General features: G+C 47.2%; 1 protein-coding gene across 1 annotated transcript in view; it reads right to left on the bottom strand.

The window, feature by feature from the left end:
- ZBTB40 (zinc finger and BTB domain containing 40) overlaps positions 1-13,304 on the bottom strand; it is a 49,718-nt gene that overhangs the window by 21,698 nt on the left and 14,716 nt on the right. The window contains 3 exon segments of the mRNA XM_042015863.1: positions 3,895-4,087; positions 12,172-12,314; positions 12,822-13,144. Of these exon segments, the coding sequence (XP_041871797.1) occupies positions 3,895-4,087; positions 12,172-12,314; positions 12,822-13,144 (659 nt within the window).

The following is a 13,304-nucleotide window of genomic DNA, read 5'->3' as shown; positions in this document are numbered from 1 at the left end:
TTCTCCCAAGACTCAGGATTTCTTCTCTCCCTAGTGATAGAGATCCCAACTTTTGCAGAAAACAGGCATTCCTAGGCATAATTTGCCTCATCTGAGGACAGCCACATGAAAATTGGCTGGATGCACCAGGCACCAGAGATGCTGGTTTTTCCAGGCAGTGCACAGAGGGGATAGAGGAGTTCAGATGGAGGCACCTGGCTGCAGGTGAACTCCAGCTCTGTGCCCACAGGGCCAGCACACACAGCCAGGGTCTGCTGCACAGACCACCAAACTGAGCACTCCTCACACCTTTGTGAGTGTTTGACAACAATTTAGAGGTACAAGCACAGTTTAGGTTTTAAAGTAGGAAAACTGAAACCCAGAAGCCGAGGCTATGGGGAGGACAGGATGGTGGCTGCACAGAGACCTACGATGAACCCTGGGCTCTTGGGCTGATGGGCCTCCAGCTGCCTGTTACCACAGGATGGTGGCCAGCTCTCAAAGGTTTGCTCATTATAAAACCTGCATGCACAGAGCCACAAGCAAAGCAGCTGTGTTTGCCAAAGTGCTTTTCCAACTATAACTGTTTCACCAGGGACATGGGTGTTGAGAGCCACTGGAAGAGAAGAGGTCATTGGCCAGGGAGGGGTGAGGAGTTAGAAAGCAGCTGCTGCCAGCAGCAGGAGAAGTTCAGGGAAAGAGAAGGAGGACACCTCTTTGGAAGAAAAATTCTGTGCTGGGTTGTTTCTGGATATCCTTCATGGACAGTTTCAGGGATGCAGATTCCTGCACAGCCATCAGCAGCTGCCAAACAGCAGAGACAGACAAGGACTGCCACTCCAGCACTGCCAACACAAGGGAGGCAAAACCGCTGCCTCCTGCTCACAACCTGCTCCATCACCTTGGAGAGACCTTCAGGGAGGCACTAACAGGGACCCCATCCACATGCCTCCCTCACCACACTTGGACACAGAACCCCTCAGAAAACTACAGAATATTCTGACTTGGAAGGAACAAGGGCATGACCAAGGCTCACCCAAACCCAGCCTGCCCTTGCTCCTACCCGCTGCAGACCTGGCTCACAGTGCAACTCAAGCGGTGACCACTTAGTACCTAAGCACATCAGCCATTCCCTCATTCCCATTCCCTTGCTGTGAACAAGCATCTCTCCTCAGAGCCCGAAATCAGCCACTCTTAGTTGCTAATCAGCTTCATATACATTACCCTGCCTCACTCCCACTAAAGAATACTAAGGAATCATTAAACCAAGTCCTGCGGGTTGACTGCCCCAAACCCAGCATGGCAGGTAGTAAAACAAGTCCTTAGGATTTCCAGGATTTCCCTGCAGATGGGGATGAAAACTCTGTATCTGCTTGCAGATGTGCAGGAGCCTGCTCATCTCTCTCTCTGCAGGAGCCAGGCTCCATGCAGCAGAGATGCCCTCCAGCAGCACCCGGGTGTCTGTCAGGAGCTCCACAAAGTTCTCTCAGTATTGTCACAACAGTTTGGCTCCATAATCCTTTTGGGCTCCATTTGCCCAAATTCAGTGAATGGAAAAAGGAACAGCTCAGCTTGCAGCATCTTCCCAAAGGGCTTCAAAGGTAGGGGAAACAGAAAAAGCCTAGGCAGCCAGTTCTCCCTGGGTCACTAACGCTCAGGGCCTTATGCTTAGCACACCTGGATTCACCTTCAAGCAGAAGATGAACATGACAAATCAGTACTTCTCCAATGCAGAGACAATACAGAATATCTTCTACCCCCATGTGCCAACAGAAATTTGGCACCCAAATATCTCCTGAGTATCACTCCCAGTCTGAGCCCAGAGGAAGAAAGTCTCAGTGTTCAGCAGATGAACAAGTGGCCTTGTCTGTGAAGGCAACACCTCCAACACCTCAAGATGTTCATCAGCCTCTTCTGATACCCTGGAATCACAAAGACCCCATTACTGACTCTAATTAACTAGAGTTTCATTGTAAGAGGCCTGTAAGTCAGTGTTTGATCCAGTCCACCAAAAAGGAGCTCTGAAATGCCCTGGCTCATGTCCCTCTCATGCCCGTGTATGACTATCAAACACACCAACATTTTACACTCAGGTGGTCCAAGGTAATCAAGAACTCAGTGGGCTGAGTTGCCATTGGTGAAAATGTTAAGGGCACACAAACCAGACTTGCGATTGCAGAGCACCTGTAGCACCTTCTTCTCTCTCTTACACCAAAAACCTGCAACTTTAACCTCATTCCTTTCTCTTATCTAATTCCAAGCTGGATCTGCTGAGTTTGCCTTGATGAATCACAAAAATGATGAGTCCAGAGTAAAACGCAACCCTTTAAAGACACCCCAGCATCAGGACATGATAGACTAAGTCAGGAAGAGGAGCAGTGTTTACTCAGGATAATGAAGAGACTTGGGCAAAATCTACTGTGTCTCAAGAGTAATCTAGGACTGTACTTGTCACTTGATTACTTGATAAATAAAACTGGAAATTGGCAAATGTATTAACCTGAAAAGGATTTTTTCACCACTGCAATTACTAAATTGAAGAAGATGCACCGTTATACTTCAGTGGGAGAAACCAAACCCAAAAGCTGTAGTTCATCCCAGACACCCATGCATGATTTTTGTGCTTGTGTCTTTTAATTATTCTGGTTCAGTACCAACCAGAACAATCCATCATTTTCACAGCACTGGGAGAAAAGCAGGAAGCACAGCTTGGGAAAAAAAGGTAAAGTCTTTGCGTCCCAGAAGATACACAGTGCCATGTAAGAAGAGAAAACTCTCCAGGATGGGGAAGAAAGCAATGGCAGGCTGGGGGAATATTCAGTGGAAGTTTCGGAGCTACTATGAACAGCTCCCTGAACAAAGACTTCTTGGAGACATGAATCTGATCTCCAGCAAAGCCAAGGGAAATCCACAGATGAAATATTTTCCTTCTTCTCCCATCAGAATGTTTCTTATTTTACGACACAAACTTGAGTTGTTATGAATGCACTCTCTACTCTGCTGCCATGCCAAGGTGACCTCAAGAACCAGCACATGCCCTGTGTCACAGTGCAGGACCTCCTGCTCCCTGTTACCTGGACAGCATGGGACACCAAAGGTACCACCAGTTAAACTGCCAGCAGACTCAAATCATCCCCTCCCTCTTCATTTCCACCATAAGAAATATATGTGCTTCTGTTTGTTCAAGCTGCAATTTGAGGAAATTCAGTTCTATGTAATTAAGGAATGTTCCTCCTTGGCACAGGTATTACCACGAGATAATTAACCATGCTGGGAGTCTGGTGTTTCAAGAAAGCAATTGTGCTTAACAAATGACAAAGCCAAGTGCCTGTTGGGAATGTTTGCTACAGAGGAAATTATCAGCATTATGAGCACAGTTTTGCTTTCTATTAAACACTCATTTATATTTCACTGCATGTTAGTTTAGTTTTAAATTTTATGTGCCTTCAGAGTCTCTTGATCTGAATTGTTCAGGCTGTGCCTAAACCCACCTAAACTTGGAAGATTGTCCCACCAGGCAAAAGAAGGCGTCTTCCTGAGTCCCTGGGCCACCACAGGCAGGCAGCAAACAATAAAATCCCACCAAAACAAGTAAGAGGAGTGGCCTGGCCATCCAACAGAATGATGTGTAATGGGGACACTAAGAGTAGGACTCCAATCAGCACACTCTGCTCCACACAGCAGACCATGGGTCAGTGACCAACACGAGCAGAAATGCTACCTGGATAGAGGAAAGAAGCACAGCCCAAGTAAATTTTCCTCCCCATCTCCCTCAATCACAAGAAATTCCAAGTAGACACTGTCTGTATTTAATGTCAAGACACTTCCAGCTTAGGGGAATTTTTAGCTATTTGCTTTCAAAGGCAGTCAGTACCACACAGTAAAATCACCAATGGAAGTTTAATTTACTCATACCTTTACCATCAGAGATGTTTGCTGTTGCCACCAAGTTGTCCTACAGAAGCTGGAGTCCAGGGAAGGATGCTTTCACAGCCTCCAGAAGTTTGACCAAGCTTTCCACTTTCAGGGTTTTCTCTTCATTCACCTTCCTGACCAGATTGTCCATGGCTTCCCTCTGAGAGCCACCTTCACAGCAATCCAAAACTACCTGTAAGAAAGAAACAGCCACAAAACTGTCTGTGAGAGCTTCCTACAAACCCTTGGATCTGAACAGAGATCAGAAAAACAGGAACAGTACCACAATACTGCACTAGATCCCTACCCACTGCTTACACAGTTTAACTGGAAGGTGAGGAACACCCAAACATGGCTGAGGTGTAACAGACGTGTCACCTTGAAAACAAACCTGGTGCGTTCTTCCACCAAGTCCAGCTCTTGGAAGTGGCTGACAAGCAAAAGCTACTTTTCAAAAGAAAACAAAAATAGACTTAAAGAGAGTGTTCAAAACATTTCTTTTAGTATTTTTAGTGACTACTTGTTCCAGTTTGGGCAAATTTAGAAATATATCCTCTGAGAGAAGGCACAACCACCCCTCCCCCACCAGGTTCGGGAAAAAATAAATTTTCCTCGAAGGAAAGTGAAGAAGATAAAACTATTTATTTAACAAACACATGGGAAGGAAAATAATGTTAGATGGTAAAATCTTTCGCGGTAGAGGAAAAAACCTGGGAAAGTGTTCGAGTCCTCCCTTTGGTCTCCTCGGAGCTGGGGCTTGGGCTGGGGCCAGGCCCTCTGTGCCCGGTGGAAAGTCCTCCCGATGTGCTCTGATGTTACAGCAATCAAGCAGTCCAGTAGAAAAGGGGAAAAAATCCGGAATTCCAGAGAAGGAAATCCAAAGTCCAACTCTCAGTCTCTCTCCAGAGAACAACAAGAAGAAAACATTGGCCAAAAACTGACTGGAAAAAACAAGCCGGGTGCTTCCTCCCTCCCCTGCCCCAGCTAGGGAAAAAAAAAACCTGCTATCTTTTTGTAACCTTGAACGAGCTGCAAACTGCTTTGAGAAAGTTTTGCTCAGTTTTTTCCTTCCCCCTTTCAGGCTCAGTTTAGAGGCATAGAAAGGCACAAAAATTAATTTCTGGGCATAGGCAGCGATATGGGATACACATCATAAGGTCACCCCAAGACACTACTTTTAAAACTGACAGTCTTGTTTCCCTTGTCTCCACGATTTTTCTGTTTGCCATCAAAAAATTGATGGCCAGAAAAAAAGACTCTTATTATTTAAATAAGCACCTATTAACTGAATTATTTTTTCTGTGACAAGGCCACATGAAACATCTCTTACGTGAGATGCAACCACTGTAGTTTGGAAAAGCTCTAGGACACCAGTAAAATACCTACAAGACTCCTACAAGTGAGAGGCACTTGGCAAATACAGACTGACCTCCTTTCCACTAACATTGTGCTCCTGAGCAGAACCTCTGCAGAGCACCAGCCCAGTTCCTTGATGACAATAAGCACTACCCAGTCCCATCAATAAAATTATTAAGATCTGTCCTAAAACTAGTTACATTTTTGCTCCCTTTCCCTGGTTGGTAAGCTCTTCCACAGCCTCAGTCCCCTGCTGATTCTTCTAATTTTCAGCTGAAATTTATCCATGGCCAGTGTATACCCGTTTGTTCATGTGCCAACATTATCTTTTAGCTTAAAAAGCCTTTTAAACGCTCTGAGGTGTTTACCCTGTCCTTCGTCTCTGATTTCATTATAAGAGCATGATCATATTCCCTCTCAGCCTTCATTTCCCCAGTCTAAATAAGGCAGCTTCTCTTGTAAAACAACTTCTACGCTCCCCTGGACTTCCCACTGCAGATATGTCAAGTTCCAATATGAATTCACCTTTTCTGAACCAGACTGGAACAGAAATTTTGGATGAAGTCTTAATTCTTAGTTCTCATTACTGCATCCAATGCATGCCCTTCACATTATACCACCACATCAGTCAATTCTCACTACTCAGTTCTCCAGCCATAGAACTCATACAGAGTCATAGACTCATTTAGGCTGGAAAAGCCCTCTAAGATCATCATGATCACCCATCAACCAGCAGCACCACCCTGTTCACCACTAACCCATGTCCTCAAGTGCCACATCCACACATCTTTTATTTCTCCCCATGGATGGTGACTCCACCACTGCCTTGGGCAGCCTATGCCAGTAGTTTGATAACCTTCACAGTGAAGAAATTTTTCCTAATATCCAATATAAACCTCTCCTGGCACAACTTGAGGCTATTTCATCTTGTCCTGTTACTTGTTACATGGAAGAAGAAACCAACTCCCACCTGGCTTGGACCTCCTTTCAGGGAGTTATAGAGAGTGAGATGGTCCCTCCTGAGCCTCCTTTTCTCCAGGCTGAGCTGCCCCAGCTCCCTCAGCCACTCCCTGTGCTCCTTCTCTGCACACTTCAGCTCTTCAGGGTCTTTTTTGTCATGAGGGGCCCAAAACTGAATACAGTTCATTCATCTCTCTCTTGCAGATCCTTCTCTATGAGGACAAAAGATCTTGATAGTGCTCATCATCAAGCTTTGCTAAACGTGCCTTGATATTTTCGTGTCCATAACATCTGTGTTAATATTAAGTAAGCGCCAAGAATCCCACTGGTGACCTTGCTCCACGTTGTCAGTCCTGCCTTCAGCACAACCTGTAGTTGTCTCCCAACAAAATGCATCCTTTTTAGTATCACTGTTTCTTCTAGTTTAACAACTTCCTCACATGAAATTCAAATGCTTTGCTCTAGATGTAGATCAAGGCAGAAAAAACCCCATTTTTATCTCATCAAATAAAGAACCCAGGTCAAGCAGAAACAAGTTACTGAACACCCTTTACTGCATTTTTTCTTTTTTTTTTGTTTTTTTGCTTACAAGCTTCAGCTATATGTGCTCTCCAGCCTGTCCCAATACCTTTCCTATGCACCCACAGAGCTCAGATCACTGCCTTTCTCTCCTACATGTCTGGTCCTGCTCATCAGTTGTCAGGACCACTCTTGGTTTGGAGAACAATAAATAAGAAGCCTTGCTGTCAGCTCTTCCCATCTGTTCACAGAATCACAGAATAGTTATGGTTGGAAGCAACCTCTGCAGATGATTTAGTTCAAGCGCCCTGCCACGGCAGGATCACCCAGAGCAGGTGACATGGGAACTCATCCAGGGGGGTTTGGATTGTCTCCAGAGAGGGAGACTCCACACCCTCCCTGGGCAGCCTGTTCCAGTTGTTTGCCACCCGCAATGAAAAGAAGTTCTTTCTCATATTGAGGTGGAGCTTCTTATGTTTTATTTTATGGCCACTGCTACTTGTTCTGTTGCTGGGCACCACTGAAGAGAGTCTGGCACCATCCTCTTGGCACCTCCCTTTGAGATATTTGTATGCATTCATGAGATACATTCTCAGTCTTCTCCAGACTATCCAGGCCCAGCTCCCACAGTCTCTCCTCGTAAGAGAGATGCTCCAGGCCACTCATCACCTTTGTGGCTTCCACTGGACCCTCTCCAGTAGCCCCTTGTTTTTCTTGGGCAGAACGGGACACAGCACTCCAGGTGTTCCTCACCAAGGACAAGTAGAGGGGCAGGATGACCTCCCTTGACCTGCTGGTCACACTCTTCCCGATGCCCCCCAGGATCCCACTGGCCCTCCTGGCTGCAAGGACACACTGCCAGCTCATGGACAGCTTGGCACCCACTGAGATTCCCAGGGCCTTTTCAGCAGAGCTGCTCTCCAGTAATTCAGCCCCCAAGCTGTTCGAGTACTGGGGATTATCCCTCCCCAGGTGCAGGACCCTACACTTGCCCTTACTGAACCTCATTCGGTTTCTCTCCACCCAGTTCTCCAGCCTATCAAGGTCCTGCTGAATGACAGCTCAGCCTTGAGGTGTATCAGTCACTCCCTCCAGTTATGTATCATCACCAAACCCGCTCGGGGCCCGTTCTATCCCTCATCCAGGGCATTGATAAATAGGTTGAATAAGTATTGATTCCTGGGGAATGCCACTGACTACAGGCCCCCAGCTGGATTCTGCATCACTGTTCATAACCCTCTGCCATTCAGCCAGTTTCTTGATCCATCTCACTGTCCATTCAGCTAACCCACATTTCCTGAGCGCACCTATGAGGATGTTGTGGGAGACTGTATCAAAAGCCTTGATGAAGTTGAGGTAGACACCCATCCACTGCTCTCCCCTCATTGACCCGTCCTGCCATGCCATCATAGAAGGCTTTCAGATTGGTCCTAATTGACTGTTGAGGGATGTCATTTGAGTTGTGATTTCCCTTCAGCTGCAGGAAATTTCTATTTCTGTGTTTCTTCTGCATCAGGCTCTAGGCTAAGCCATGAATTTGCAGGTCATCTCCTCTCCTTATTTTTTTTCTTGGTCAGACAATATCTGCCATGATGCCCAGCAGGCTGATGTGCCACAAGCCATAGCTCTACAGTATGTTTGTTTGCCAGTCAGACATTTCAGCCATTCCCTGAACGTCCTAAAGCTCTTCCTCAAGTTATTCACTCACTCAAGTCTGTAACCTCTCATATAAGTTCTTCTCTCTCATTCAGGATGCAAACTTCAGACAGTTCTCCTACCTTTAACATAAAAGAAACTAATCCAACAGCTCCTCCTGTGTTCTAATGAGCACCTGAACTCCTTAATTAGTTTCTTTCATTTCTAAAGATCTGTCCTTTTATAGCCCAAACTCTGTTGGTGAACCTGCTGATGTATTCTCCCATTCAAATCACACCGACCTGCCTCTGGATCCCTTAGTCTGAAGTCCTCTTCTGAGAGAACACAAAAAGAGCTACAAGAGCAGCATCCTTTGGGAAGCTCCTGCTGTAACCTACCACTGCTCCCAGGCAGAAGTGATGTCCCTGGCAGTGGGAGATGCAGTGGTGACATTTTAAGACTTATTTTGACAGCACTGGGTGAGACAATTAGAAAACATCCCCCAGTTCTGCTTGCAGCAGGATTTTTCCATCCCCAGTGCACCCAGTTAAGATTCCTGCAGTGGCCAGCAACCTGCTCATACTATCCCTGATACCTGTCTGAGCTCTGAAGCAGCTTGAGCATCAAGGTGGGCAGGCACTGGAGTCAAAGGGGAGAGAAACCACAAGCTCAGAATACACAGGTGCCTTCTAGAAGAGAGCCTGGACAGAAGGAAAGGGCTGATGTTTCTACTACCTACTCTGATTTTCTGGGTTCAGGGCTGTACTGTGGACTGGTCACTCTGAACTCTGCAACAACCTAAGCCATGTGGGGCACCACACAGGAAAGGTTACCCACTCTTCCTCTGTACCCACTTTATTTCTCTTAAGTGATAATCTGTATCCAAATCCTCCACCCCACCTTCCCAATTACAGAAACACCAAAAAAGCCACAGAAGTTAAGCACTCAAAAAAGAGAAAGACTAGGTTCAAAAGTTACCCAGAAAAAACAGATATTTACAAAGATGTTTCACAAAACATCATGTACTGGTTTTCCAGCAAAGAAAACCAAACTTGCTCCATGCACAGCTCGGACCAGGCACGGAAAGAACCCAGCTGCCAAGAAAAAAGGCTGTTCCATGAGAAACTCACACTTGTCTTGCTGAATAAGTGTGTAGCTAATGAGGCAGTGACTGTGAGAAGAAAAACGAAAGCTTCATCATTATGAACCTTGGAGAACTAGATCCCATCCCTGCCAGCCCAGAGCTCCAGTGCAACACTGGATGAACCAGGGAAGACAAAACCTTCAGAAGTGGCTGCTAATTCCATGTTAGTTTTCCCAGTCCTACACCTGAGACACCAGGGATCCTACCTGCACACGTGCCATGGGCTCACCGTTTTAATCAGTTTAACTTTTGGAATCATTAACACTTTCCCACTTGTCTGGCGGAGAGGGGGTGGAATTAAACAAATACCCCCCTCCCCCCCCCAAGGTCAGTCTACACTTGGCAATTTCTCTCATTTTCTTGCGCCACAGCAGGACAGAGCTCTGCCCCCAGCCTCACAAGAGTGCTCCCTAAATAGATCTGTCATTTGATAGAAACTGTGGGCTGAAACAAGAGCACAAAGGGATCCCATAGAGAGGAGCAGGATTTGGTATTCGGAGCAGGGTTTAGAGGCTCTGTAGCAAACAGAGCACACAGTGACTGGTGAGGATGAAACAAAACACTGTTCCTCCACCGAACCAGGCAGGAGCTCTGCAGTACATGATGATGCAATTACAGGCTGTATCCTGTGCCCAAGGAGCAGAATTATGATTGCAGAAGGGTTTTGGTTTATTATTGAGGGGTTGTGTTTTGTTTTTTCGTTGTGAATGGAGATAAAAACTTGCTGAATTTTAACCACCTATTTCCATAAAGACAAAGAGAAGAGAGCAGGGAAAAGGTGAAGCCTTTAAAAGAAGGCACTGCAACACAAACAGACATATATGAAAATCCTAATCTCCCCACTGCCGATGAAGCTGCAGCTCCAGGCCCCCCACACACGTATCTGCTGACAGCCACAATGCCCCCAGCAGATGCCAAGTCCTTTGCTGTACTCATACCCTGCTCTCTCCTATCACATCTGCATTCCAGGCTCAGCTATGTGCTTTTGGAGGCAAAAATTCATCAGTCACGAGTCACACGCCAGTGACACCACTCATACCCCAGCCCACAAGGACAGGGCAGATGCCTCTTAGGCAATACCTTTTTGGGTCTCCTGTTCCAATCTGTGCCTGTGCTCAGGGATGCTCCATGCTGGCCGTGATGAGGGATCACGAGACCTTAACTGAGGGGCTTATGAGTTGGGCAGATGTTCTCAGCCCACCTGTTGTGGCTCTGGTCAGGCTTACTCAGACAGAAAGCAAAGATCATTCATGCCACTGAGCACAACTTTCCACTCATTATAATCCTGTGTCAGGGGAGCTCAGTGATGTGACAAACTAGGACAGGAGGTCTCAAGCTGTGTTCTGATCACAGCATGTGAGGGCACCCTCTAAGTTCCAGTTGCAGAGGGTACAGCCAGCTCCCCTAAAAGACAAAGGAAAGCAAGTTATAAACAGTATTTTGTCCTTTATGGCTTCTGCAAATCAGCATACAGAGTGCAGTTGCTTACAGGAAAGGAAAGCAACAGTCCTCCCAACAACTGCTGCCTTCAACACATAAAAAACAAAACCAAATCATTTAGTGGATGTGCTAATCTTGCAAGCAACTGTGTGGTAAGAGTTGCAAAAAAGACAAAGCTGGGAGACAGATGAAAGGGAAGCTGATTGTTGGGGTGGCTCAGCCTGCTCTCGGGCTGAAACCATCAAATGTCAGTCAAACCAGGGCCGCCCACTGGGTGGATTTCCCCACCCAGGACAGTGGATCAGAAGGCGGACCAGAAGAGATCACTGAGATCTAGGTTACCTCCCCCTGGGTGGCTCCCAATCCTAAATTACCTCCCCCTGTTCCAGAAAGTTCTTCCTTTTTTTAGTTATTAATTGGTTCCCTGTTATGACTCCTGCCTCCCTGTTTTCCCCATTTGTTCTGAAAAATTGTATCCTCCCCTCTGCTTGTACCCCATTGGTTGTTTTCCCTTTCCCTGCCTTGCTCCACCCCCCCATAAAGGGGTGAGCCCGCTTCTTCTCGGGACTTTTCTCTGGTTCCTGGTCCCTTCTCCAAATAAACCTGTTGGAACTCACACCAGAAGCCTCTCCCGCCTTCTTTGCCTCCGGACTAACGCAGGCCTGATCCTGCTGCTCGACGTGCTTCCTCTGAGGAGGAGCCAGCGCACGCACCCATCTCACGCTGATTCCACTGAGCCGTCCAGCGAGGACGCTGTGGAGGCTAACGCTGCGTCCCCTCTGCCCGAGGGCACGCCGGGGCTTGTGGTGACAAGCCCCCGGTTGCGTTAGCTGATGACCAGGAACTGACGAGCAGGTAGCAGAGAGGTATTAGTGGTTCTGTTTAAATTCCCATATAGAGCCTTGTCCTTGTTCCCAAAAAGGGTTTTTTGGGGGTATGAGGAGTACCAGGCACCTCCTCTGGCCCAGGCTCCCCTCGCAGGGGTAGTCTTGACACTGATCCTGGTTTCAAGGTTGCCTTCACTGCTCAGTTTTCATTATTCCCACAGTCCAGAACAGAAGGACCTGAGACCACACACACATGCAGTCAATGCTGTGCAGAAGGCAGGTGGAAGTGCCAGGTGAGGCTTGCCGATCACGTGGTAAACCATGTGTACAATGCTGCCTTGCAGACACACACACCCCACCTCACCCACACCGTTTGCCTATTTCAGATTATTTTACCTGCTTCTCCGAGGCGGTCAGGAATGCTTCTTCTACTGCCTCCAGAAACTCTACGATGGGGCTCAGCTGTGTCACACTCTGGATCAACTCCCCCCTGCAGCACAGCAAGAGAGCGGTCAACGTCTCTTCCCCGGCTGTGCTCTCTGGGGGGAAAAAAGATTCAGAAACACAAGAGAAGAAATAAGCCAGTCTGAAGAAACTGACAGGTTCCTGAAGCGAGGGAGACTCTCTGAAAGATCTAAGTGAATAGCAAAGCTCATCCCAAGCACAAGCAGCAGAGGAAAATCACTTTACTATTCTCTTTAAACTCTATGAAAGGAAAATGTCTCATTTATCTAACAGAGCATAAAGCCATAAAGCAAGCTGGAGGTTAACAGCAGGTTTGCAAGGCCACTGTTTTGTGTCAGACTCAAGTAAAAAAGAAGTTTTCAATCCCAAGGCTCAGCTCTGCTTTGACCCACGCTGGCTGCCAGCCATGGATCCAGGCCTCCAGGCAGCAGTGGGGAGAGCCCTGTACAGCTACACCTCCTGCTACAGGCAGAAATGCTCCAGGATTTGGCCAGCAAGTGATAAACCTCCCACATCTGGATACAGCGTTTCTCTGTAAGGTTGCCCACTCACTTTGCCAGAGGTTGCACCCAATTTCCTACCTGCTTACTGTGGGGCTTCTCTGCTGCTGTGTTCCCTCTCCAGCAAAGCCACTCTCAGCTCAGGATTCGTGTCTTGAAACAGCTTCAGAAAAGACACAAGGGTCTGAGTGTCCAGGGGCCGAGTGTCCCGAGTGTCACTATCCTGGGCGTGAGCATCCTGGGACCTAGCATCCTTCACTTTGCCCAGCAGCTCCTTGAACACTGACTGTTTCTCTGCTTTGGCCAGACAGGCAGCCAGAGCGTACAGCAGAACAGAAATGCAGGAAGTAGGTTTAGAGAACAGAGTCGACTGCCCTATACAGACAAACACAACAAGCAGAATCCTGGGATTTCGGTCAGGGGACAAAAAATTAAACAGAACAAAAAAGTAACCACACAGACACACACCACTGAACCCAAGCTCTGGCCTGTGGCTGCCCACCCTGAGAAAAAGGGCAGCAAGTCCTGCTGCCAGCCCTTATCCATACAGCAAATCCCACAAAC

Source organism: Corvus kubaryi, unplaced genomic scaffold (genome assembly GCF_017639235.1).
Source record: "Corvus kubaryi isolate FWS band 111438036 unplaced genomic scaffold, C.kubaryi_AGA036_p1.0 split3-37344, whole genome shotgun sequence".
NCBI lineage: Eukaryota > Metazoa > Chordata > Aves > Passeriformes > Corvidae > Corvus > Corvus kubaryi.
This window is presented reverse-complemented; position numbering and strand designations above follow the sequence as displayed.